Source organism: Tachyglossus aculeatus, chromosome 21 (assembly GCF_015852505.1).
Source record: "Tachyglossus aculeatus isolate mTacAcu1 chromosome 21, mTacAcu1.pri, whole genome shotgun sequence".
Lineage (NCBI taxonomy): Eukaryota > Metazoa > Chordata > Mammalia > Monotremata > Tachyglossidae > Tachyglossus > Tachyglossus aculeatus.
This window is the reverse complement of record NC_052086.1, coordinates 14254537-14282137: the sequence shown is the minus strand read 5'-3', so window position 1 is coordinate 14282137 and position 27601 is coordinate 14254537. Positions and strand designations below refer to the sequence as shown.

Here is a 27601-nt window from a genome sequence, read left to right as displayed (position 1 = left end):
TCATATTACATTATGTTATATTATATTATATATCATGTTATGTTATATCATTCTATGTTATATGATATTATGCTATTCTTATAAAAATAATGATTATATTATATTGTTATATTATATCATTATATTTTGTTGTGTTATGTTATATTACATTGTATATTATATTATGTTATGTTATATTGTATTATATTATATCATGTTATGTTATATTATGCTATGTTATCTGATATTATATTATGTTATTCTTATAAAAATAATTATTATGTTATATTATTATATTATGTTATACTATATTATATATTATATTATGTTATGTTATATTGCATTATATTACATTATTGTATGTTATATGTATTATATTATGTATTATTATATTATGTTATATTGTATTATGTTATATTATATTATATCATGTCATATTATATTATATTATGTTATGTTATGTTATATTATGTTATATGATAGTATTACATGTTAAATGTGTTGTGTTATATTATTATATATTATATTATGTTATATGTTCTTATATTATATTACATTATGTTATGTTTTGTTATGCTATGTTATATTATTGTTATAATATAATATAATATTATTATAAAAATGATTGATGTTATATTATAGTATGCTATATTATATTATTATTATAAAAATATTAATAATAATGGCATTTGTCCATTCATTCACTCAATCGTATTAATTGAGCGCTCACTGTGCGCAGAGCACTGGACTAAGCGCTTGGGAAGTCCAAGCTTATTCATTCATGCAATCGTATTTATTGAGCGCTGACTGTGTGCAGAGCACTGGACTAAGCGCTTGGGAAGGACAAGTTGGCAACATCTAGAGACGGTCCCTACCCACTAGAGAAGCAGCGTGGCTCTGTGGAAAGAGCCCGGGCTTTGGAGGCAGAGGTCACGGGTTCAAATCCCGCCTCTGCCAATTGTCAGCTGGGTGACTTTGGGCGAGTCACTTCACTTCTCCGGGCCTCAGTTCCCTCATCTGGAAAATGGGGATGAAGACTGGGAGCCCCACGTGGGACCACCTGATCACTTTGTAACCTCCCCAGGGCTTTGCACATAGTAAGCGTTTAATAAATGCCATTATTAGAAGGGGGAGACAGACATCAAAACAAAACATATAAACCAGAGAAAATAAATGGAATAAATATGTACAAGAAAAATGAATAAATATATAGAGTACTAAATCTGTACAAACATATATACATATATACAGATGCTGTGGGGAGGGGAAGGAGGGGGCTCATTCCGGATGAAGGCCCAGTCCGCGGCCTTGGGGAAGGATGCTCCACCTCTCCCGTTGGCTGGGACCAGACCCGGCCCCTAAACGCGACCCCGCCTCTTTTTTGGCATATTATTATTATTATTATTATTATTATTATTATTATTATTATTATTATTAATTATTATTATTAATTATTATTTATTTTATTATTATTATTATTTTATTTATTATTATATTATTTATATATTTATATATTATTTATTATCATTTATTTATTTATTATTTTATTATTATTAATAATAATAATTCTTATTATTAATTATATAATAATAATGATGATAATAATAGTGGTATTTGTTCATTCAATCGTATTTATTGAGTGCTCACTGTGTGCAGAGCACTGGACTAAGCGCTTGGGAAGTCCAAGCTTAGAGAATAATAATAATAATAACGGTATTTATTAAGCGCTTACTCTGTGCAAGCTTAGAGAATAATAATGATGATGATGGTATTTATTAAGCACTTACTCTGTGCAAGCTTAGAGAATAATAATAGTAACGATAATGGTGTTCGTTAAGTGCTATGTGCAAGCTTAGAGAATAATAATAGTAATGATAATGGTGTTCGTTAAGTGCTATGTGCAAGCTTAGAAAATATTAATAATAATAATGGTATTTGTTAAGCACTTACCATGTGCAAGCTTAGAGAATAATAATAATAATAATAATAATGATGGTATTTTTGTTCATTCTTTCATTCAATCGTATTTATTGAGCGCTCACTGTGTGCAGAGCACTGGACTAAGCGCTTGGGAAGTCCAAGCTTAGAGAATAATAATAATAATAATAATAATAATAATAATGGTATTTATTAAGCACTTACTCTGTGCAAGCTTAGAGAATAATAATAATAATGATGATGGTATTTGTTAAGCGCTTAATATGTGCAAGTTTAGAGAATAATAATAGTGATGATGATGGTGTTTGTTAAGTGCTTACTATGTGCAAGCTTAGAGAATAATAATAATAATAATAATGATGATGGTATTTGTTCATTCATTCATTCAATCGTATTTATTGAGCGCTCACTGTGTGCAGAGCACTGGACTAAGCGCTTGGGAAGTCCAAGCTTAGAGAATGATAATAATAATAATAATAATAATAATGGTATTTATTAAGCGCTTACTCTGTGCAAGCTTAGAGAATAATAATAATGATGATGGTATTTGTTAAGCGCTTACTCTGTGCAAGCTTAGAGAATAATAATAATAATGATGATGGTATTTGTTAAGCGCTTACTATGTGCAAGCATAGAGAATAATAATAATAATAATAATAATGGTGTTTGTTAAGCACTTATTAAGTGCAAGCTTAGAGAAGAATAATAATAATTATGATGGTATTTAAGCGCTTACTATGTGCAAGGTTAGAGAATAATAATAATAATGGTATTTGTTCATTAGTTCATTCAATCGTATTTATTGAGCACTCACTGTGTGCAGAGCACTGGCCTAAGTGCTTGGGAAGTCCAAGCCTAGAGAATAATAATAATAATAATAATCGTATTTGTTAAGTGCTTACTATGTGCAAGCTTAGAGAATAATAATAATAATAATGATGGTATTTGTTAAGCACTTACTATGTGCAAGTTTAGAGAATAATAATAATAATAATGGTATTTTTTCATTCATTCATTCAATCGTATTTATTGAGCGCTCACTGTGTGCAGAGCACTGGACTAAGCGCTTGGGAAGTCCAAGCTTAGAGAATTATAATAATAATAATAATAATGGTATTTGTTAAGCGCTTACTATGTGCAAGCTTAGAGAATAATAATAATAATAATGATGGTATTTGATCACCTTGTAACCTCCCCAGCGCTTAGAACAGTGCTTTGCACATAGTAAGCGCTTAATAAATGCTATCATCATCATCATCATCATTATTATTATTAGGGCTCTGAAGGGAGGAAGAGAGCTAGCTTGGAGAAATAAATGCGGTTATTATTATTATTATTATTATGAATGAATGACGAACGAACGAACGAACGAATGAATGAACGAACGAGCGAACGAACGAATGAAGAACGAACGAGTGCTTAATAAATGCCATCATCATTATTATTATTATTATTATTATTAGGGCTCTGAAGGGAGGAAGAGAGCTAGCTTGGAAAAATAAATGCCATCACTATTATTATTACTATTATTATTATTATTATTATGAATGAATGACGAACGAACGAACGAATGAATGAACGAATGAGCGAACGAACGAATGAAGAACGAACGAGCGCTTAATAAATGCCATTATTATTATTATTATTATTATTATTATTATTATTATTAGGTCTCTGAAGGGAGGAAGAGAACTGGCTTGGAGAAATAAATTCCATTATTATTATTATTGTTATTATTATTATTATTATTATTATTATTATGAATGACGGACGAACGAACGAATGAATGAACGAGCGAGAGAACGAACGAATGAAGAACGAACGAGCGCTTAATAAATGCCATCATTATCATTATTATTATTATTAGGGCTCTGAAGGGAGGAAGAGAGCTAGCTTGGAGAAATAAATGCCATTATTATTATTATTATTATTATTATTATGAACGAACGAACGAACGAACGAACGAACGAACGAACGAACGAACGAACGAACGAACGAACGAACGAACGAACGAACGAACGAACGAACGAACGAACGAACGAACGAACGAACGAACGAACGAACGAACGAACGAACGAACGAACGAACGAACGAACGAACGAACGAACGAACGAACGAACGAACGAACGAACGAACGAACGAACGACACCACGCCCCCCTCCCCCTTCCTCCTTTATGATTGGCCACCGGGAGGGGGGGTGGGTGGGAATGAGGCGATGGCCCGAAGCTCCCAGTACGCAGGCGCCGAAGCGCCTTCCTCATTGGTCCTCGCTCCGGGTGGGCCGGGTCGTCGCTTCCCCTCTCCCTCTTTCCCGTCCCCATAGCAACGGGCCCCCGCGACGCCTCCCGCCGATTGGCCGAGCCGCGCGCCCTTCCTCGCCCTCTGATTGGCTGGATCAGGGATGAGGGGCGGGGCCCCGGCGGTTGGCGCTCGACGATTGGTGGAGCCGGGGAAGAAGGGGCGGGGCTTCAGGGCGACCGCCGCGATGGATGCTGTTTCGAAAGAGATGCTTTCGGGGGAGGAAGGGCGGTCGGAGCTGGGCACGTACGCCAACCTGGGGCCGGTGAGGAGTCGCTCTTCTCCCGCTGGAAGAGAGAAGACGTTTGGCCCTGGGACCCAGAAGACCCCCTTTTAGACTGTGAGCCCACTGTTGGGTAGGGACTGTCTCTATATGTTGCCAACTTGGACTTCCCAAGCGCTTAGTACAGTGCTTTGCACACAGTAAGCGCTCAATAAATACGATTGATTGATTGAGCTGGGTTCCCGTCCCGCCTCCGCTCCCCACCTGCCGTGTGACCTTGACCAAGTCACTTGACTTTGGGTGACTTTGGGCAGGTCACTTCACTTCTCTGGGCCTCAGGTGCCTCATCTGTCAAATGGGGATGATGACTGTGAGCCCCACCGTGGGACAGCCTGATCACCTTGTAACCTCCCCAGCGCTTAGAATCAATCAATCAATCAATCGTATTTATTGAGCACTTACTGTGTGCAGAGCACTGTACTAAGCGCTTGGGAAGTCCAAGTTGGCAACATAGAGAGACGGGCCCTACCCAACAGTGGGCTCACAGTCTAGAAGGGGGAACAGTGCTTTGCGCATAGTAAGCCCTTAATAAATGCCATTATTATATTATTATTATTATTATTATTACAGCTATAGTTTACTTCTATTCACATCAGTATCCCCTTCTAGACTGGAAGGGGGACAACCTGATCACCTTGTAACCTCCCCAGCGCTTAGAACAGTGCTTTGCACATAATAAGCGCTTAATAAATGCTATTATTATTATTATATTATTATTATTCTCTGTCTCCATTCATTTAATCGTATTTATCGAGCTATGACTGTGTGCAGAGCACTGCACTAAGCGCTTGGAAAATCCAATTCGGCAGCAGAGACGGTCCCTACCCAAGAACAGGCTCAGTGACCTCTTCTGCAAAACGGGGACTAGGACTGTGAGCCGGCGCTTAGTACAGTGTCACCCCCGGACCCGCAGTACGTACGTCCAGAGCTGTAACTGAGAATAATAATAATGGCATTTGTTAAGTGCTTACTATGTGCAGAGCACTGTTCTAAGCGCTGGGGGGTGGATACAAGGTGATCAAGTTGTCCCACATGGGGCTCACAGTCTTAATCCCCATTTTACAGATGAGGTAACTGAGGCTCAGAGAAGTTAAGTGACTTGCCCAAGGTCACACAGCAGACATGTGGCGGAGTGGGGTTCGAACCCATGACCTCTGACTCCAAAGCCCGTGCTCTTCTCCACTGAGCCACGCTGCTCCTCAGGGTGCTTGGGAGTCAGAGGTCATGGGTTCTAATCCCGCCTCCAACACTTGTCATCTTTGTGACTTTGGGCAAGTCACTTCACTTCTCTGGGCCTCAGGTCCCTTATCTGTAAAATGGGGCTTAATAATAATAATAATGGCATTTGTTAAGCTCTTGCTATGTGTGAAGCACTGTGGGGGATACAAGGCGAGCAGGTTGCCCCATGTGGGGCTCACAGTCTTAACCCCCATTTTACAGATGGGGTAACTGAGGCTCAGAGAATTTAAGTGACTTGCCCAAGGTCACATAGCAGCCATGTGGATGAGTCAGGATTAGAATCCATGACCTCTGACTCCCAAACCCGGGGTCTTTCCACTGAGCCACGCTGCTTCTCTGCCCAAGCCTGTGAGCCCTAGGTTGGACAACATGATTACCTCGTATCACCCCCAGCGCTTAAAACAGTGCTTGGCACATAGTAAGCGCTTAACAAATGCCATCATTATTATATTATTATTATTATTATTATTACAGCTGTAATTCACTTCTATTCACATCTGTGTCCCCTTCTAGACTGGAAGCTCGTTGTGGGTGGGGAATGTATCTGTTTATTATTATATTGTACTCTCCCAAGCACATAATACAGTGTTCTGCATTATGGGCGGGGAATACATCTGTTTATTGTTGTATTGCACTCTCCCAAGCGTGTAGTACAGTGCTCTGCACAAAGTAAGCGCTCAATAAATACAATTGAATTAATGGCAGTCAGTCAAAATTAATGGCAGTCAGCCAATCGTATTTATGGAGCACGTACTGCGTGCAGAACACTGTACTAAGCGTTTGGGAGATTACAGTATTACAGTATAAGACATATTCCCTGCCCACAGCGAGCTAAAGTTTAGCACTTAACAAATGCCATAAGAAAAAGTTATCGGGTGAACGCTCATAATCGATGGCCGACATAGGTGCTTGTATGAAAAGCGGGGGTGGAATTGGGAGCCCCGATCAGTCAATCAATCAAACGTATTTATTGAGGGCTTACTGTGTGCAAGCACTGTACTAAGCGCTTGGGAGAGTAACAGTATAACAGAGTTGGTAGACACGTTCCCTGCCCACAAAGAGCTTACAGTCCAGAGGGGGAAACAGACATTAATAGAAACAAATGAATTAGGGATATAATAATAATAATAATAATAATAATAATAATAAAGGCATTTATTAAGCGCTTACTATGCGCAAAGCACTGTTCTAAGTGCTGTGGGGCTGAGGGAGGGGTGGAAGAAGGGAGCAAATCTAAGGGCAAAGGCAACGCAGAAGGGAATGGGAGAAGAGGAAATGAGGGCTTAGTCAGGGATCAAAGCGAGTCTGTTCGTTAGGATTCATAATTTATGTATATTCAGGGAAAACTGGTTCCTCAACGGAGGTTAGTCATGAGACTATCCTAAGCCACTTGGACATTCAAAGGCCCTGGGAACCCTCCTCGTCCTTCTTTATTTTTCTAATGACATTTATTATGCGCTTACTATGTGCAAAGCACTGTTCTAAGCGCCGGGGAGGCTACCAGGTGATCAGGTTGTCCCACGGGGGGCTCACAGTCTTAACCCCCATTTTACAGATGAGGGAACTGAGGCCCGGAGAAGTGAAGTGACTTGCCCAAAGTCCCACAGCTGACAATTGGCGGAGCCGGGATTCGAACCCATGACCTCTGACTCCAAAGCCCGGGCTCTTTCCGCTGCTTCTCTGCCCCTCCTTCCTCCCCTTCCCTCCGGACCGAGAAGCAGGATGGTCTGGAGGAAAGAGCTCGGGCCTGGGTTCTAATCCAGCCTCTTCCATTTGCCCCCCCGCGTGACCTCGGGCAAATCACTGAGCTTTCCTATACCTCAGTTTCCTCATCTGTAAATACCTGTCCTCCCTTGCCCAGATTGTGAGCCTCTGGACTGTAAATTCATGGTGGGTGGGGAACAGATCTACCAACTCTGCTATATAGTATTTTCCCAAGTGCTTAGTACAGTGCAGCAGCGTGGCTCAATCAATCAATCAATCGTATTTATTGAGCACTTACTGTGTGCAGAGCACTGTACTAAGTGCTTGGGAAGTACAAGTTGGCAACATATAGAGACGGTCCCTACCCAGCAGTGGGCTCACATTCTAAAAGGGGGAGACAGAGAACAAAACCAAACATACTAACAAAATAAAATAAATAGAATAGATATGTACAAGTAAAATAAATAAATGAATAAATAGAGTAATAAATATGTACAAACATATATACATATATACAGTGGGCTCAGTGGAAATAGCACGGGCTTTGGAGTCAGAGGTCATGGGTTCAAATCCCGGCTCCGCCAATTGTCAGCTGTGTGCCTTTGGGCAAGTCACTTCACTTCTCTGGGCCTCAGTTACCTCATCTGGAAAATGGGGATTAAAACTGTGAGCCCCACGTGGGACAAGCTGATCACCTTGTAACCTCCCCAGTGCTTAGAACGGTGCTTTGCACATAGTAAGCGCTTAATAAATGCCATTAGTATTATTTAATTCTATTTGTTCTGATGATTTTTGACACCTGTCTACATGTTTTGTTCCGTTATCTGTCTCCCGCTTCTATAATATAATAATAATGGTATTTATTAAGCGCTTACTATGTGCAAAGCACTGTTCTAAGCGCTGGGGAGGCTACAAGATTATCAGTTTGTCCCTCATGGTGCGCACAGTCTCAGTCCCCATTTTACAGATGAGGTAACTGAGGCACAGAGAAGTGAAGTGACTTGCCCAAAGTCACACAGCTGACAATTGGCAAAGCCGGGATTTGAACCCATGACCTCCGACTCCAAAGCCCGGGCTCTTTCCCACTGAGCCACGCTGCTTCTAGGCTGTGAGCCCGCTGTTGGGTAGGGACCGGCTCTATGTGTTGCCGACTTGTACTTCCCAAGCGCTTAGTACAGTGCCCTGCACGCAGTAAGCGCTCAATAAATACGATTGAATGAATGAATGAATGCTATGCTCTGTGCACCATAAACACTCAATAAATACAAGCGATATGAGCCCCGTGTGGAATAGGAGCTTCTTCTAACCTGATTATCTTGCAGCTCTCCCAGGGTCAAAGTAGGGGCTTAACAAACCCACTATTTATTTGTACTCATTTTCTTTGGGGGCGGGGGGAAATCATGAGCACAGAAATTTGTTTTAATGTTCATGCGTTAGTAGGAACAAGAACCCGAGCGTTGCTCCTTCCCCAATTTCCTTCCCCTTCTCTGCAGGCCTCACTGCCCGAACCCCAGATCTGCATGTGGTATGAAGGGAGATGTGGAGGGAGGAAGGGGAGTTCCAAACTAGAGAGCTGGGGGAGAGGGGCCAATTTAGGGTGAGGTGGGATGCGAGGGGAAGGGGGTCTAAAATTCAGAATAAATGGGGCTAACGTTAAGGAAGGGAGGATACACGAAGGTGGGGGAGTGGGGAAAGAGTGAAAAGGATGTGAGGGTTTTTTTTTTTAATGGTATTTGTTAAGCGCTTTATGCCAGGCACTGTACTGAGCACTTGGGGAGAGGCATACAAGCTAAACAGGTTGGACAGAGTTGTGTATTGAACCAGCTTCATTCTGTGGATAGAGCACGGCCCTGGGAGTTAGGAGTCGTGGGATCCGATCCCGGCTCTGCCACTTAATAATAATGGCATTTATTGAGCGCTTACTATGTGCAAAGCGCTGTTCTAAGCGCTGGGGAGGTTACAAGGTGATCAGGTTGTCCCACGGGGGGCTCACAGTCTTAATCCCCATTTTACAGATGTGGTAACTGAGGCACAGAGAAGTGAAGTGACTTGCCCAGTCATACAGCTGACAATTGGCAGAGCCGGGATTTGAACCCATGACCTCTGACTGCAAAACCCGGGCTCTTTCCACTGAGCCACGCTGCTTCTCCTTCTCCACTTCTCCGCTGTGTGACCTTGAGCCTTCACTTCTTTGGGCCTCAGTTACCTCATCTGTAAAACGGGGATTGAGACTGTGAGCCCCACATGGGACAGGGACTGCGTCCAACTCGATTTGCCCATCTCCACCCCAGTGCTTAGTACAGCGCCTGGCACACAGCAAGTGCTTATCAAATACCGTGATTATTCTTCTGTTTTTCTCCCTCTGTCATTGGAGGAAGTACCTGGACTTTCATTCCATGGACCTGCTGGAGGGAGCGGCCACAGCCGAGGAGCTGCGGGAGTATGGGACCGCGCTGGGCCGGGGGCTGGATAAGAGCCACAGATCCCGGGGGAGGGAGATGCCCCAGAAAGGGGGTCGTGGGGAGGAGGCGGTGGTCCAGGGGGGTTCACGGGGCCACCTCTGTCCCTCCTGAACTATCCGGTGGCGATCCAGAGTGCTGGCAGCACAGCTGGGGATGCAGAGCCAAGAGCGGAGCGTGAAGGAGGCCGTGTTTCTGGACATGCTCTGCCACGCGCTGCTCTTCTGTCGTCGGCAGCGCTTCTCCCGCGAGCAGACCTCGGCCGCCTGCGCCCTACTACAGGACACGCACAAGGCCTGTATAGGTGAGCGGGGATGTTCAGGCCCCGGCTGGAAACGGGCCAGAAGGAGAAGGGGCGGGAGAGAGAGATGGTGGAGGGGGGAAGAGAGAGAGAAAGAGGTGGAGGGAGGAAAAGAAGGGAGTAGAGGAGGGGGGAGAAAGGGAGAAAGAGGGAGGAGAGAAAGAGAGGGATAGGGGAGGAGAGGGAAAGGAGGAAAGAGAGACAGGGAAAGGGGAGAGGGAGAGAGGAAAAGGGAATGAGGGAGAGAGGGAAAGGGATAGAGGGAGAGAGAGAGGGAAAGGGGAGGAGAGGGAAAGGAGGAAAGAGACAGGGAAAGGGGAGAGGGAGAGAGAGGAAAAGGGAATGAGGGAGAGAGAGGGAATGAGGGAGACAGAGGGAAAGAGGGAGAGAGAGGGAAAGAGGGAGAGAGGGAAAGGGATAAAGGGAGAGAGAAGGAAAGGGAAAGAGGAGGGAGAGAGAGGGAAAGGGGGTGAGGGAAAGGAGGAAAGAGACAGGGAAAGGGGAGAGGGAGAGAGAGGAAAAGGGAATGAGGGAGAGAAAGAGGGAGAGAGGGAAAGGGATAAAGGGAGAGAGAGGGAAAGGGATAAAGGGAGAAAGAAGGAAAGGGAAAGAGGAGAGAGAGAGGGAAAGGGGAGGAGAGGGAAAGGGGGTGAGGGAAAGGAGGAAAGAGACAGGGAAAGGGGAGAGGGAGAAAGGGAAAGGGATAAAGGGAGAGAGAAGGAAAGGGAAAGAGGAGGGAGAGAGAGGGAAAGGGGGAGGAGAGGTAAAGGGGGTGAGGGAAAGGAGGAAAGACAGGGAAAGGGGAGAGGGAGAGAGGAAAAGGGAATGAGGGAGAGAGAGGGAAAGGGATAAAGGGAGAGAAGGAAAGGGAAAGAGAAGGGAGAGAGAGAAAGGGGGTGAGGGAAAGGAGGAAAGAGGGAAAGGGGAGAGGGAGAGAGAGGAAAAGGGAATGAGGGAGAGAGAGGGAAAGAGGGAGAGAGGGAAAGGGATAAAGGGAGAGAGAAGGAAAGGGAAGAGGAGGGAGAGAGGGAAAGGGAAAGCGGGAGAGGCGCAGGGGAGACAGCTAGAGCTTATGATCGTTCTCTTTCCCAGTCCTCTGTGCCCACCTCCACACAGCTCAGTGCTGGGCATCGGAGTGAGGGTTGGAGGTAGATGAGGAGGTAGTTGGTAGGAGGGGTGGGGTCCGAGTGGACATTGTGCCCCCGGAAGCCCCGGGTGACCATACCCGGGTCAGCCTGGAGAGGTGACCCCGCACCTCCCCTTCTCCACAGCAACGCCTCTGGATAACGTGGAGGAGTGTTACAGCCTCTTCATCCACCTCCTCTTCTGCCACGGAGTCAGGGTCGGTTCCACCCTGAGGGAAATGGAGTTTGGAGGGGGGGAAGGGAAAGGGGGGCTAGGCCACCTCCTCCCTCACCCCAAAGTCCACACCTCTAAGTTCCATCCACTCAACTTTGTTATATTGTAGTCTCCCAAGCGCTTAGGTCAGCGCTCTGCACACAGTAAGCACTTTTTTATGGCATTTATTAAGCGCTTACTATGTGCCAAGCACTGTTCTAAGCGCTGGGGAGTTTACAAGGTGATCAGGTTGTCCCATGGGGGGGGGGGCTTACAGTCTTCATCCCCATTTTACAGATGAAGTCACTGAGGCACAGAGAAGCGAAGTGACTTGCCCAACGTCACGCAGCTGACAATTGGCGGAGCCGGGATTTGAACCCCTGACTTCTGACTCCAAAGCCCGGGCTCTTTCCACTGAGCCACGCTGCTTCTCAATAAATGTGCACTCAATAAATATGATGGGTTGATCTTGGCTAACCGCTCCCGGGGGAAAATCTCCCCTTACATTCTGGGATCTTCGGAAGAGTCTGTGGTTTCAGGTCGACGGGGGAGAGAGGGACGCTAGAAAGAGTGTCGTTTTCTCCCTGAACTTCTCTCCTTTCCCTCCCTTGCCCGACAAAGAGGCCTCCCTTCAGCATCGACCTCTTTGAAAAGGAGCAGCTCCTGAGCCTGGCAGATTACGTCTTGAACACTTATTTCCGCCACTTCAAGCTCTACAAATACGTCTTCACGCCGCAGGTACCGGCGGGCGAAGGCCTAATAAGCCTGTTCTTCTGCAGCTCTCCTCCCCTCTCCCATCTTCCCGGGATGGAAAAGCCTTCTCCCCCGACACCCCCCAAGACTCCTCTCTGGCCGTTATCCTCCCAGGTGCGCCTGGATCTCTCCCTGGACTATGTGGGACTTCCCGCAGCCGAATCCTTAGAAGAAGGTAGATGAGCTAAGGGATGTGGGGTAGGGGAGTAGGGGGGAGGCGCAGCTGGGCTCCCGCGACCTTCCCTCTCCGCCTTGCAGAGGACGAGCCGGCAGGGACGGAGCAAGAGGTAACCTCGCCTCTCCTGGAGGAACCCGAGCCAGAGCCCGGTGAAAACCAGGGTAAAATCCACCTCCCTCGTCCTTCACCTCTTCTCCAAGGGCTGGCTCGCGGAGCCGGGATTCGAACCCATGACCTCTGGCTCCAAAGCCCGGGCTCTTTCCACTGAGTCACGCCTAAGGTGGCAGCAGGCTTGCAGGCTGCCTGGGGCCCCAGACCTCCACGTGCCCGGGGAGGAGAGCGGGCGGCTCAAGTTCTCTCTACCAGCTCCTAATGACTAAAGGACGGAGTTTGTCCAAAGAACACTTTGCTGCGACTATCCTGCCCCACTTTTCAAATTTTCAGATTCTCTCCCTCTTCTAGACTGTGAGCCCGCTGTTGGGTAGGGACCGACACTATATGTTGCCAACTTGGACTTCCCAAGCGCTTAGTACAGTGCTCTGCACACAGTAAATGCTCAATAAATACGATTGAGTGACTAAAGGACAGTGTTTGTCCAAGAACACTTTGCTGTGACTATCCTGCCCCACTTTTCAAATTTTCAAATTCTCTCCCTCTTCTAGACTGTGAGCCCGCTGTTGGGTAGGGACCGACTTTATATGTTGCCAACTTGGACTTCCCAAGCGCTTAGTACAGTGCTCTGCACACAGTAAGCGCTCAATAAATACGATTGAGTGAGTGACTAAAGGACAGTTTGTCCAAGAACACTTTGCTGTGACTATCCTGCCCTGCTTTTCAAATTTTCAAATTCTCTCCCTCTTCTAGACTGTGAGCCCGCTGTTGGGTAGGGACCGACTCTATATGTTGCCAACTTGGACTTCCCAAGCGCTTAGTACAGTGCTCTGCACACAGTAAGCGCTCAATAAATACAATTGAGTCAGTGAGTGACTAAAGGACAGAGTTTGTTGCTGTGACTATCCTGCCCCACTTTTCAAATTTTCAAATTCTCTCCCTCTTCTAGACTGTGAGCCCGCTGTTGGGTAGGGACCGACTCTACATGTTGCCAACTTGGACTTCCCAAGCGCTTAGTACAGTGCTCTGCACACAGTAAGCGCTCAATAAATACGATTGAGTGAATGAATGAATGAATGAAATTGGCCCAAGGTGGTTTGAAAAAGAACCGTCTAGGAAAATCAGTGTTTATGAGCCTTAAAAGTTGGGTGGGGGGGGGAAATGGTCTCTGAAAATTCCACATTAACTTCCAGGGATGTGAAGGCCCTGCTGAGGAAGCTCCGGGCTGAGAATTCCCACCCTAGGCCACCCACCACCTCATAGTCCTCCGTGGCCCCCAGGGCTTCGAGGGCCGGCAGGACCTAGACCCCTGGAGCCTCTCTGGGGAAAAGTGTTTTCCTTTAGGGAAGCAGCGTGGCTCAGTGGAAAGAGCCTGGGCTTTGGAGTTGGAGGTCATGGGTTCAAATCCCGGCTCCGCCAACCGCCAGCTGTGTGACTCTGGGCAAGTCACTTAACTTCTCTGTGCCTCAGTTCCCTCATCTGGAAAATGGGGATTACAACTGTGAGCCCCCCGTGGGACAACCTGATCACCTTGTAACCTCCCCAGCGTTTACAACAGTGCTTTGCACATAGTAAGCGCTTAACAAATACCATCATTATTATTATTATTTGGACTCAGAGGTCATGGGTTCAAATCCCGGCTCCGCCGTCAGCTGTGTGACTCGGGGCAAGTCATTTAACTTCTCTGTGCCTCAGTTCCTTCATCTGGAAATGGGGATTAAAACTGTGAGCCCCCCCGCCCCATGGGATCACCCTGTAACCTCCCCAGTGCTTTAGAACAGTGCTTGGCACATAGTAAGCGCTTAACCAATACCATCATCATTATTATTATTATTATTTAGAGCCAGTCATTCATATTTATTGAGCGCGTACTGTACGTATGTACTAAACCATCGGGAGAGTACAACAATATTAACAGACCCATTCCCCGCCCAAAACGAGCTTACAGGCTTGAGAAGGGCGAGGGCAACGGGGAGGCCCGTGCTTTGACGGGGAGTCTTGCTACAATCCTCCTTATTATCTGAACGTATTGAGCCCCTAACGAGTGTGAAGCACTGGGCTAATCAATCCACTAGGCCCTAGGGGCTTTCCCCTACTGAGAGCTCACCTCCTCCAGGAGACCTTCCCAGACTGAGCCCCCTCCTTCCTCTCCCACTCCTCACCTCCTTCCCTTCCCCACAGCACCTGTATATATGTTTGTACGTATTTATTACTCTATTTGTACATAGTCTATTTTATTAATATGTTTTGTTTTGTTCTCTGTCTCCCCCTTCCAGACTGTGAGCCCGCTGTTGGGTAGGGACCGTCTCTATACGTTGCCAACTTGGACTCCCCAAGCGCTTAGTCCAGCGCTCTGCACACAGTCAGCGCTCAATAAATACGACTGAATGAATGGATAGGGTGGGCGGGAGAGGAGAGGGGTCACCTTCCCCTCCGCGTTGCAGGCTCCGCGCTGCGGGACTATATCTCGGCCCAGCTGAGTCGGGAACTGGGGCAGCTGCGGCTGGCGGTGGAGGAGAGGCTGCAGACTGGCGAGGAGCAGCTGAACGCCCGGCTGGCCGCCCTGGAACAACCCGCTCCTCCTCCGACGGTCGCAAGAGGAAAGGGAAAAGCCAAGTGACCGAGACGGGGGCCGTCGGGAGCCGGAGAAGCTCGCCGGTAAAGGGTTGGGCACCCAGCGCGGCTCCCGCCTTTCTGTTTTTCCTCGCTCGTCCTGAAGCGTCGGGGATGCTCGCCGCTCCACGGCGCAGAACCATTTATTAGACACACAACAGACGGCAAGGACAGGGAAACGACCCTCCTGCTGCCCGGAAACGGAGGGGAGAAGGGGCTCGGTCCTCCGGATTTGGCCCCTGGAGACGGGTCGGCCGAGGCCGGGGTGGGGGGAAGAGCCGTCTCAGCCGAGCAACAGCAGCGCGTCGGCGGTAGCGCGGACCACGTCCCCCTCGGCCTCGTCGGGCCCGGAGCCGGGGAGGGGCCCCGGGGGCCGGTGCTGGAAGAGGGCGGCCCGGTTCTGCTGTTCGCCCTTCTTCACCCAGTGCCCGTAGAGGCGGAAGGCGCAGCCATCGATGAGGCGGCGGACTGGCCGCAGCCCGTACGGGTCCCGCAGCAGGGCCGCCTTCGTCAAGGGCCGGGCCCGGCGGTAGCCACCCTGAGTCACGCGGCCCACCGCCAGCACGGCCCAAACGGCCACCTACGAGACAGACGCGGGGGAAGCCCGGGGCTCAGGGCCAGAGAAGGGAGGGGAGCGGGAGGCGCTCGAGACGGTGGAAGGGGATGGGGGGAGGAAGGAGGCGGCGGCAGCCGTCTCCCAGCCTGGGGGGAAGCCCTCGCCTCACCCAGCTTGGAGGGAAGGTGTCCCCTGGGGACGGGGAAATTGTCGGGAGGGAAATGAGGCCGAAACCCCACCATCAATCGTATTTATTGAGCGCTTACTGTGTGCAGAGCACTGTACTAAGCGCTTGAAACCTCGTTTTTGCCGGGGGGGGCCTCACCCTGAAGCGCTGGAGGGGGCTGAGGCTCTGCGTCTGGCTGCCGTCACAGCGTTGGAAGAAGGGGTGCTGCAGGGCCTGCTCTGCCGTCAGCCGCTCCGCAGGCTCCACCCGCAGGAGCCGCGAAATCTAGGGGCAACCAGCAGATCCGTCGTCGTCGGCCCACCTCCCTCCTCCTGCCGGGGCCCCAAACGCAGCAGGGCCCCAGGCCGGAGGCCATCGAGGCCAGTCTGTCCGGAGGGCGGGCATCAGGGATGGAGAGGCAGCGTGGCTCAGTGGAAAGAGCCCGGGCTTTGGAGGCAGGGGTCAGGGGTTCAAATCCCGGCTCTGCCGAGCGTCAGCTGTGTGACTTTGGGCAAGCCACTTCACTAGGCCTCAGTTACCTCATCTGTAAAATGGGGATAAAGACCTTGAGCCCCCCCGTGGGACAGCCGAATCACCTTGTAACTTCTCCAGCGTTTAGAACATTCATTCATTCATTCAATCGTATTTATTGAGCGCTTACTGTGTGCAGAGCACTGTACTAAGGGCTTGGGAAGTCCAAGTTGGCAACATATAGAGACGGTCCCTACCCAACAGCGGGCTCACAGTCTAGAAGGGGGAAGACGGAGAACAAAACAAAACATATTAACAAAATAAAATAAATAGAATAGATATGTACAAATAGAGTAATAAATACATACAAACATATATACATATATACAGGTGCTCTGGGGAGGGGAAGGAGGTAAGGTGGGGGGGATGGGGAGGGGGAGAAGAACAGTGCTTTGCACATAGTAAGCACTTAATAAATGCCATCATTATTACCAGGGCCTCTGCCACTAGTGTGCTCTTCCCTGCCTTGAGACCGGCGTTTAGTGGTCGCTGGTTTCCTTCATTCATTCACTCGTATTTACTGAGCGCTTACTGTGTGCAGAGCTCTGTACTAGGCGCTTGGAAAGTACAATTCAACAACAGAGACAATCCCTGCCCAACTACGGGCTCCCATTTCCACTGCACGCTTCATGCCAAGGACGCAATCGAGAACCGGGGGTAGTCGTCGTCGACTGGCAGGGGGCCCAGGCTTGGGGTAAGGATAGGAAGGGAAATGGCGGGGGGAAGTTGATGGGAGGGGAGAGTGATGACATGGCTGCGTATAGAGAGTACCTTCCATTCTAGTGCAGGGTGGGTTTCAACATTTAATTTGGCCAAGGCCGCGGCAACTCAGTGAACCGCACGCGATGTTTTGCAAGAATGCAACCCTCCTGCTCTAAGAGCAGCAGACGGCGAACGTCTGTCTGGGCACTGTTGAGCTACAGGGGAAGGCTTCTTCAGGGGCAGCAGCCTAGGTCCAAATCGCCCATCCACCCCACCGCGCTCCGGAGAGGAAGGGAACAACATTATTAATAATAATAATAATGCTGATGGTATTTGTTAAGCGCTTACTATGTGCAAAGCACAGTTCTAAGCGCTGGGGAGGTTACAGGGTGATCAGGTTGTTCCAAGGGGGGCTCACGGTTTTAATCCCCATTTTCCAGATGAGGGAACTGAGGCACAGAGAAGTGACTTGCCCAGCTGACAGTTGGCGGAGCCGGGATTTGAACCCATGCCCTCTGACTCCAAAGCCCGGGCTCTTTCCACCGAGCCACGCTGCTTCTCCAAAGGTGGCTGGCCAGGTCTCGCTCGGGTTCGGGACCCGCGAGTTGTCCCGAGACCGCGCAGGGCCCGCCCTCCTTCTGCTCCCACAGGCTAAGGAGTTCTCGTCCCTCGGCCTCACCAGATCCTTGACGGTGGCTGAACGGTCATCCCACTCGGGTGAGCTGAAGCGGAACTGGCCCTCCATGATCATCCGCAGCATCAGCATCTGGCGACGGTGCCAGAACGGAGGAGAGCCAGCTAAGAGGGTGAACAGGATCACCCCACAGGCCCAGCTATGGAGGGAAGGACAACGGGGCCAGGGTTGGGGGGGGCGGGGCGGCAGTGTCCAGTCGGGAAAATCGAAAGGAGCAGCGGGGCCTAGGGGCAAGAGCCCGGGCCCGGGAATCAGAGGACCCGGATTCTCTGCTGCCTGTCTGCTGTGGGATCTTGGGCCGGCCCCTTCACTTCTCAGGGCCTCAGTTTCCTCATCTTTCAAATGCCTGTTCTCCTTTCTACTTAGCCTGGGAGCCCCATATGGGACAGGGTCTGCGTCCAACTGGATGAACCCATATCTACCCCAACGCTTAGAACAGTGCTCAACCCACAGTAAGTGCTTAATAATAAATAATAATGATCAAATGCCTGTTCTCCCTCCTACTTAGCCTGGGAGCCCCATATAGGACAGGGACCACGTCCAACCGGATGAACTCATATCTACCCCAGCGCTTAGAACAGTACTCAACCCACAGTAAGTGCTTAATAATAAATAATAATGCTCAAATGCCTGTTCTCCCTCCTACTTAGCCTGGGAGCCCCATAGGGGACAGGGACTGCATCCAACCAGATGAACTAATATCTACCCCAGCGCTTATAACAGTGCTGGACCCATAGTAAATGCTTAATAATAACTAATAATGATCAAATGCCTGTTCTCCCTCCTACTTAGCCTGGGAGCCCCATAGGGGACAGGGACCGCGTCCAACCTGATGAACTCGTATCATCTACCCCAGCGCTTAGAACAGTGCTCAACCCATAGTAAGTGCTTAATAATAAATAATAATGATCAAATGCCTGTTCTCCCTCCTACTTAGCCTGGGAGCCCCATATGGGACAGGGACCACATCCAACTGGATGAACTCATATCTACCCCAGCGCTTAGAACAGTGCTGGACCCATAGTAAGTACTTAATAATAAATAATAATGATCAAATGCCTGTTCTCCCTCCTACTTAGCCTGGGAGCCCCATATGGGACAGGGACCGCGTCCAACCTGAAGAACTCATATCTACCCCAGCGCTTAGAACAGTGCTCAACCCATAGTAAGTGCTTAATAATAACTAATAATGATTAAATGCCTGTTCCCCCTCCTACTTAGCCTGGGAGCCCCATAGGGGACAGGGACCGCGTCCAACCTGATGAACTCGTATCATCTACCCCAGCGCTTAGAACAGTGCTCGACCCATAGTAAGTGCTTAATAATAAATAATAATGATCAAATGCCTGTTCTCCCTCCTACTTAGTCTGGGAGCCCCATAGGGGACAGGGACCGCGTCCAACTGGATGAACTCATATCTACCCCAGCGCTTAGAACAGTGCTGGACCCATAGTAAGTGCTTAATGATAAATAATAATAATGAAAAAAAAGGGCCAAGTAGACACTTACAGATCAACTTCCTTGCCATAACCAGGGTGAGTCTCATCCATAGAACACTTGAGGATCTCGGGAGCCAGGTATCCCGGCGTTCCGCATAGCTCTGCATGGACGGGGGAGGGAATCAGCGCCCTCGTCTCCCGGCCCGAATCCCCCAGGGCCCCGGGCCCCTCAGCTCCCACGGCCCCCGCTCACCTCGCAGCTTTTCCCCAGGCTGCAGGTGACAGGAGAAGCCGAAGTCGGACAGGCGGACCCGCAGCTCCTCATCGAGGAGGATATTCTCAGGCTTCAGGTCGCGATGCACGATGTCGTTGGTGTGAAGGAATCGCACGGCTTCCAGCACGGCCCGCATGATCGATCTGGGGAGAAGGGGGAGTGGGGGAGACAGGCCTTCTCTTCCCCAGCTCCAGTCTTTCCTCTCTTCTTTCTGGGACACGAGACCCCCCCCCACCCCACCATCCCCTTTCCCGGGCACATCGAAGCCTTTTTCCACCCTCTCCCAACCTGGAGGACCCTTCTTCTGGGAAACTCGCGGATCCTGAACCCGAGCGAGACCTGGCCACCGGAATGTCTTCCCACTGGCACGTTGCTCCCTTCCTCTCCGGAGCGCGGTGGGGTGGATGGGCGATTTAGACCTAGGCTGCTGCCCCTGAAGCAGCCTTCCCTCGAAGCTTCCCCGCGGCTCAACGGAGCCCGGACACACGTGCGCCCGCCCGCCGCTCCTCCGAAGAATCAGGCGGCCCTCGGAGATTCCCCAGCTCGTTTACCTGGTCTCTTTTTCCGTCAGCGTGACCTTCTCGGTGAGGTAGTCAAACAGCTCTCCGCGGCGCATGCTGAGCGAGGGAAAGCAGCGGAGCGCCAAGCTGAGTTTCGGGGCCGAATTCGCAGGTGGGAAAGGGGGACGCCGGGGGAAGAGGGGAGATAGGGGGGCGAGGCTAAGAGGGAGGGGGAGGTCGTCCACTGGGAGAGGTGGAGTCCAAACCAGGCCAGGCCAGTGCGGTGTGGGGAGAACCGCAGCCAGAAACTCACACGTACGGCTGCTTTGACCTAGGTGAGCTAGGGATCAGGGGTGGGGCGGGGGGAAGTGGGCAGGAAAAGGCTCCCAAATCCAGGAAAAGAATTACTCACAGGTCAAACACCAGGAACATGAAGGTCGAAGACTCATAGGAATCGATGAGGGTGACTGGGGAAAGAGGGAAACGGAGAGCCCCGACAGAGCAAAACCGAGAGAGAGAGAGAGAACGTATTACGGGGTGTTGCTCTTTGGGGCCGATGCTAGGGACCGCCTCTATATGTTGCCAACTTGGACTTCCCAAGCGCCTAGTACAGTGCTCTGCACACAGTGAGCGCTCAATAAATACGATCGAATGAATGAATGAATGAGGGGGAACGGAGCAAGAAAGAGGCCAGGGAACCTTAGGGTGAATTAATCTCTGTAATAATAATGATGGCATTTGTTAAGCGCTTACTGTGTGCAAAGCACTGTTCTAAGCTCTGTATTGTAAATTACTTACAATAATGTAGTACTTATTATAGTATAGTATACTATACTAGTATACTATATATACTAGCATATATATGTATGCATATACTATACTATATATATATATAGTACTATAGTACTATACACTAGTACTAGTATACTAGTACTAGCATAGTACTATATATATAGATAGTATATATGTATATATGCACTATACATATATACATATATATGTGTACATACATAATACATACACACATAATATATGCACATACATACATATATACATGTATATAATATGTATATACTATAGTATGGTATACTATATACTAGTATAGTATACTAAAGCATAGTATACTACAGTATAGTATCACATTTGTTTTCTGCCGCCCCCCTCCAGACTGTCAGCTTGTTATGAGCAAGTAATAATAATAATAATAACAGCATTTATTAAGCGCTTACTATGTGCAAAGCACCGTTCTAAGCGCTGGGGAGGTTTCAAGGTGATCAGGTTGTCTCACGGGGGGCTCACAGTTTTAATCCCCATTTGACAGCTGAGGGTACTGAGGCACAGAGAAGTTAAGTGACTTGCCCAAAGTCACACAGCAGACAATTGGCAGAGCCGGGATGTGTCTGCTGATTCAGTTGTACTACGCTCTTCCAAACAATGAGTATAGTGCTCTGCGCACGGTAAGTACTCAATAAATATCACGGACTGAGTGTCTGAGTGGGCAGGGAAGGTGCCTACCCATTCTCTTATTTAATTAATTAATGATGGCATTTGTTAAGCGCTTACGATGTGCGAAGCACCGGTCTAAGCGCTGGGGTTGATACGAGGTGATCAGGTTGTCCCACGTGGGGCTCACGGTCTTCATCCCCATTTTCCAGATGAGGTAACCGAGGCACAGAGAAGTGAAGCGACTTGCCCAAAGTCACACAGCTGATAAGTGGCGGAGCCGGGATAAGAACCCACGACCTCTGACTCCAAGTCCGGCCTCTTTCCACTGAGTCATGCTGCTTCTTTGTGACTTCTCAGTCAGCGGTATTTATTGAGTGCTTACTGTGTGCAGCGTGAGCACAATAATGATAATAATAATAATAATACTAATAATGATGATGGCATTTATTAAGCATTTATTAACAGTGCCATGCTCCTTCTCACATTCCCTGCCCATCAGGGGCCTAGAGAAGCAGCGTGGCTCAGTGGAAAGAGCCCGGGCTTTGGAGTCAGAGGTCATGGGTTCGAATCCTGGCTCCGCCACATGTCTGCTGTGTGACCCTGGGCAAGTCACTTAACTTCTCTGAGCCTCAGTGACCTCATCTGCAAAACGGGGATGAAGACTGTGAGCCCCACGTGGGACAACCTGATCACCTTGTACCCCCCCCAGCGCTTAGAACAGTGCTTTGCACATAGTAAGTGCTTAACAAATGCCATCATTATTATTATTATTATTACAGTCCCAAGCACTTAGTACAGTGCTCTGCACGCAGTTAACACCCAATAAATATGATTGTATATATGTATATATGTTTGTACATATTGTATATATGTATATATATTGTATATATGTTTGTACATATTTATTACTCTATTTATTTATTTTACATGTACACATCTATTCTATTTTATTTTGTAGTATGTTTGGTTTTGTCTCCCCCTTTTAGACTGTGAGCCCACTGTTGGGTAGGGGCTGTCTCTATATGTTGCCAACTTGTACTTCCCAAGCGCTTAGTACAGTGCTCTGCACACAGTAAGCGCTCAATAAATACGATTGATGATGATGATAGTAAGTGCTTAACAAATGCCATCATCATTATTATTATTATTACAGTCCCAAGCACTTAGTACAGTGCTCTGCACGCAGTTAACACCCAATAAAACCGATTGTATATATGTATATGTTTGTACATATTGTATATATGTACATATATTGTATATATGTTTATACATATTTATTACTCTATTTATTTATTTTACTTGTACATATCTATTCTATTTTATTCTGTAGTATGTTTGGTTTTGTCTCCCCCTTTTAGACCGTGAGCCCACTGTTGGGTAGGGACTGTCTCTATATGTTGCCAACTTGTACTTCCCAAGCGCTTAGTACAGTGCTCTGCACGCAGTTAACACCCAATAAATACAATTGTATATATGTATATATGTTTGTACATATTGTATATATGTATATATATTGTATATATGTTTGTATATATTTATTACTCTATTTATTTTACTTGTACATATCTATTCTCTTTTATTCTGTAGTATGTATGGTTTTTTCTCCCCCTTTTAGACCGTGAGCCCACTGTTGGGTAGGGACTGTCTCTATACGTCGCCAACTTGTACTTCCCAAGCGCTTAGTCCAGTGCTCTGCACACAGTAAGCGCTCAATAAATCCGATTGATGATGATGATGATTGAGGAGGGGGAAGACAGGAGGGGATGTTGGGGCTGGGCTGAAAGTGGGGGTAAGTAGCCCCCTTCCCCTTCTTGGAGGGGGGATTTTGGGGGTTGGGGTGGAGGCTCACTGATGTGGGGGTGGCCAGCGACCTGGCGCAGGATGTGGGTCTCTCTGCGGGTGGCCCCCAGCACCTCCTCCAACTGCTGGGGGCTGAGCCGCTCCGCCGTCACCTCCATGATCTTCACGGCGAACTCCTGGCCCGTGGGCCGGTGGACGCAGCGCCGCACCACGGAGCTCACCCCCCTGGACGAGAGATGGGGGTGATGGCCAGGCCAAAAAACGGACTAGGGGACTACGGGTCCCTTGTTGGGTTTCTGAGGCGATAAGCCCGCTCCCCACCCCACCTTAATCCCGTCCCCGGATCGGGAAGCGTCAGGCCGTGCCTTCCTAATTGGCCCGCTGATTTGGTCTTTCTCGCGTTTTTGCTTTTAAATGATTATTGCTTTGGTTGTTGTAATCGGACGATGTGGCAGCACCTTAAATGATTATTGCTTTGGTTGTCGTAATCGGACGATGTGGCGGCACCACTGCGATGCTTCCCAGGCCTTCCCATTCCTCTCCCCCTCCCCATCTCCCCTGCCCTACCTCCCCACAGCACCTGTATATATGTTTGTACGGATTCATTACTCTATTTTACTTGTACATATTTACTATCCTATTTATTTTCTTTTGTTAATATGTTTTGTGGTCTGTCTCCCCCACCCTACCTCCCTCCCCTCCCCACAGCACCTGTATATATGTTTGTACGGATTTATTACTCTATTTTACTGGTACATATTTACTATCCTATTAATTTTCTTTTGTTAATATGTTTTGCTTTGTGGTCTGTCTCCCCCACTCTACCTCCTTCCCCTCCCCGCAGCACCTGTAAATATATATGTTTGTACGGATTTAGTACTCTATTTTACTTGCACATATTTACTATCCTATTTATTTTCTTTTGTTAATATGTTTTGCTTTGTGGTCTGTCTCCCCCGCCCTACCTCCTTCCCCTCCCCACAGCACCTGTATATATGTTTGTATGGATTTATTACTCTATTTTACTTGTACATATTTACTATCCTATTTATTTTCTTTTGTTAATATGTTTTGTTTCATGGTCTGTCTCCCCCGCCCTACCTCCTTCCCCTCCCCACAGCACCTGTATATATGTTTGTACGGATTTATTACTCTATTTTACTTGTACATATTTACTATCCTATTTATTTTCTTTTGTTAATATGTTTTGCTTTGTGGTCTGTCTCCCCAGTCCTACCTCCTTCCCCTCCCCACAGCACCTGTATATATGTTTGGACAGATTTATTACTCTATTCATTTTACTTGTACATATTTACCATTCTATTTATTTTATTTTGTTAATATGTTTTGTTTTGTTCTCTGTCTCCCCCTTCTAGACTGTGAGCCCACTGTCGGGTAGGGACCGTCTCTAGATGTTGCCAACTTGGACTTCCCAAGCACTTAGTACAGTGCTCTGCACACAGTAAGCGCTCAATAAATACGATTAAATGAATGAATTCCCATCCCTGCCCTATAGCGGAGGACCGTCCAAGAGGGAGGACGACTATTCCCTTCAAAGCCCTATTGAGAGCTCACCTCCTCCAGGAGGCCTTCCCAGACTGAGCCCCCTCCTTCCTCTCCCCCCTCCATCCCCCCCGCCCTACCTCCTTCCCCTCCCCACAGCACCTGTATATATGTTTGTATGGATTTATTACTCTATTTTACTTGTACATATTTACTATCCCGTTTATTTTCTTTTGTTAATATGTTTCGCTTTGTAGTCTGTCTCCCCCGCCCTACCTCCTTCCCCTCCCCACAGCACCTGTATCTATGTTTGTACAGATTTATTACTGTATTTATTTTACTTGTACAGATTTACTATTCTATTTATTTTGTCAATGATGTGCATCTAGCTTTACCTCTATTTATTCTGATGACTTGACACCTGGCCACATGTTTTGTTTTGTCACCTGTCTCCCCCTTCTAGACTGTGAGCCCACTGCTGGGTAGGGACTGTCTCTATATGTTGCCAACTTGTACTTCCCAAGCGCTTAGTCCAGTGCTCTGCACACAGTAAGTGCTCAATAAATACGATTGAACAAATGAATGACTATTTTTATTCCCATTTTACAAATGAAGGCACAGAGAACTCGCTGGCCCCAGGTCATGTGTGCGGAGACCAGCTTGGGACCCCGGCTCCCGGATCTCCAGTCCCCGGGGTCTTCCCTCTAAGACCCGCAGCATCCCTGATCCGCAGCCCCCTTCCCCACACTGATCTGCCCACAGCTTCTGGGGCTTCGCGCCTTCATCCCTAACCACTTACCTGCTGTTCCCAGCCTCCCTGCCTCCACTCCAGCCTCTCCAACCCCAGCCTCCCTGCCTCCGCACCCAGCCTCCATTCCGAGCTTCCCAGCCTTCCTGCCTCCGAGCCTCCTTACCTCCAACCTAGCCCCCGCCTCCACCCCCAGCTTTCCAGCCTCCACCCCCAGTCTCCGAGCCTCCATCCCCAGCTTCCCAGCCCCCCTGCCTCCACCCCGTCTTCCTGGCTCCGAACCTCCATCCTAGTCCCCCTGCCTCCACCCCCAGCTTCGCTGTCTCCCTGCCTCCACCCCCAGCCTCCGAGACTCCATCCTAGCCCCCCTGAACCTCCCAGCTTCCCTGCCTTCCCCCAGCCTCCGAGCCTCCATCCCCAGATTTCCAGCCTCCATCCCCATCCTCCCTGCCTCCACCACGTTTCCCAGCCTCCACCCCCAGCTTCCCAGCCTCCACCCCCAGATTTCCAGCTTCCATCCCCATCCTTCCTGCCTCCGATCCTCCCCCCACCAGCCTCCCTGCCTCCACCAGTTTTCCCAGCCTCCGAAGCTCCATCCTAGCCCCCCATCTTCCCTGCCTCCCCTCAGCCTCCGACCCTCCATCCCCAGCTTTCCAGCTTCCATCCCCCTGTATATATGTCTGTACATATTTATTACTCTAGTTATTTATTTATCTTACTTGTACATATCTATTCTATTTATTTTACTTTGTTAGTATGTTTGGTTTTGTTCTCTGTCTCCCCCTTCTAGACTGTGAGCCCGCTGTTGGGTAGGGACCGCCTCTAGATGTTGCCGACTTGGCCTTCCCAAGCGCTTAGTCCAGTGCTCTGCACACAGTCAGCGCTCAATAAATACGATTGATTGATTGATTGTTCTCTGTCTCCCCCTTCTAGACTGTGAGCCCGCTGTCGGGTAGGGACCGCCTCTAGATGTTGCCGACTTGGCCTTCCCAAGCGCTTAGTCCAGTGCTCTGCACACAGTCAGCGCTCAATAAATACGATTGATTGATTGATTGTTCTCTGTCTCCCCCTTCTAGACTGTGAGCCCGCTGTCGGGTAGGGACCGTCTCTAGATGTTGCCGACTTGGACTTCCCAAGCGCTTAGTCCAGTGCTCTGCACACAGTCAGCGCTCAATAAATACGATTGATTGATGGATGGATTGATTGATCCCCACCCTTCCCAGCCTCCAAGCCTCCATGGTAGCCCCTACCTGCCAATGACGTCCTTGGGGTCGTATTTCTGGTAGAACTCCTTGGCCGCGGCCCAGTCGGGCAGCTCATCCTCCGGACCCACGTCCAGCGTCATGGCGAGGCCGAGGCCAGCGGGAGGGCGACTAGGCGAGCGGGAGGGCGAGCAGGAGAACGAGCGAGAAAGCCGGCCTCCCGCTGACCAATCAGAAGCGCCCGCCTCGCGGGGATGTTGCCACTTCCAGCCAATCGGAGCCCACGGAATCCGGGCCCATCCCTCCCCTTAACGTTCCGCCAATCAGCGCTCACAGCCGCCGGCGGGGGCGGGGGGAGGGAGGCCGGCAGCCAATGGGAGGAGGCCACAGGGAGAAACCCGGAAGTGCTTTGGAGGCGGGGGGGGCGCTCTTAAAGGGCCGCCGCCTCGCTGGTCCACTCATTCATTCCATCGTGTTTATTCATCATCATCATCATCATCAATCGTATTTATTGAGCGCTTACTATGTGCAGAGCACTGGACTAAGCGCTTGGGAAGTCCAAATTGGCAACATATAGAGACAGTCCCTACCCAACAATCAATCAATCGTATCACAATCTCTTAGACTGTGAGCCCACTGTTGGGTAGGGACTGTCTCTATGTGTTGCCAACTTGGACTTCCCAAGCGCTTAGTCCAGTGCTCTGCACACAGGAAGCGCTCAATAAGTACGATTGATGATTTATTGAGCGCTTACTGTGTGCAGAGCACTGGACTAAGCGCTTGGGAAGTCCAAGTTGGCAACATATACCCAACAATCAATCAGTCAATCAATCAATTGCATTTAT

General features: G+C 48.5%; 2 protein-coding genes across 3 annotated transcripts; one reads left to right on the top strand and one right to left on the bottom strand.

Moving 5' to 3' along the window:
- Positions 1 to 4399: 4399 nt before the first annotated feature.
- Positions 4400 to 15258, top strand: CCDC189 (coiled-coil domain containing 189). Of its 2 annotated transcripts, none has more exons than XM_038763407.1 (9): positions 4400 to 4481; positions 8936 to 8967; positions 9817 to 9882; positions 10036 to 10205; positions 11474 to 11544; positions 12162 to 12278; positions 12408 to 12468; positions 12552 to 12632; positions 15027 to 15258. In XM_038763407.1, the coding sequence occupies exons 1-9, from the start codon at positions 4404 to 4406 to the stop codon at positions 15200 to 15202; spliced, it is 852 nt and encodes a 283-aa protein (XP_038619335.1). In that variant the 5' UTR covers positions 4400 to 4403; the 3' UTR covers positions 15203 to 15258. The 2 variants fall into 2 exon arrangements, with proteins under 2 accessions (XP_038619335.1, XP_038619336.1); XM_038763408.1 differs by having other exon boundaries at positions 4477 to 4556; positions 15027 to 15256.
- A 52-nt stretch (positions 15259 to 15310) lies between these two features.
- On the bottom strand, positions 15311 to 26928 carry PHKG2 (phosphorylase kinase catalytic subunit gamma 2). The gene is made up of 9 exons (XM_038763399.1): positions 26805 to 26928; positions 23353 to 23528; positions 20470 to 20524; positions 20109 to 20174; positions 19537 to 19700; positions 19354 to 19444; positions 17830 to 17983; positions 16077 to 16202; positions 15311 to 15775 (listed from the first exon to the last, which is right to left on the bottom strand). Exons 1-9 carry the CDS (start codon positions 26897 to 26899, stop codon positions 15479 to 15481), a joined length of 1224 nt encoding a protein of 407 aa, XP_038619327.1. The 5' UTR covers positions 26900 to 26928; the 3' UTR covers positions 15311 to 15478.
- Between the last annotated feature and the right edge of the window lie 673 nt (positions 26929 to 27601).

Excerpts from the sequence above, each read along its gene's own strand:
- CCDC189 (XM_038763407.1), top strand. The coding sequence starts at position 4,404 with ATGGATGCTGTTTCGAAAGAGATGCTTTCGGGGGAGGAAGGGCGGTCG. Across the intron at positions 9,883-10,035 it reads ACAGCCGAGGAGCTGCGGGA|AGTGCTGGCAGCACAGCTGG; the intron begins GTATGGGACCGC and ends GTGGCGATCCAG. Across the intron at positions 10,206-11,473 it reads CACGCACAAGGCCTGTATAG|CAACGCCTCTGGATAACGTG; the intron begins GTGAGCGGGGAT and ends CCTTCTCCACAG.
- PHKG2 (XM_038763399.1), bottom strand. The coding sequence starts at position 26,899 with ATGACGCTGGACGTGGGTCCGGAGGATGAGCTGCCCGACTGGGCCGCG. Across the intron at positions 16,203-17,829 it reads CAGCCACCGTCAAGGATCTG|ATTTCGCGGCTCCTGCGGGT; the intron begins GTGAGGCCGAGG and ends GGTTGCCCCTAG. Across the intron at positions 15,776-16,076 it reads GCCCCCTCCAGCGCTTCAGG|GTGGCCGTTTGGGCCGTGCT; the intron begins GTGAGGCCCCCC and ends TCTGTCTCGTAG.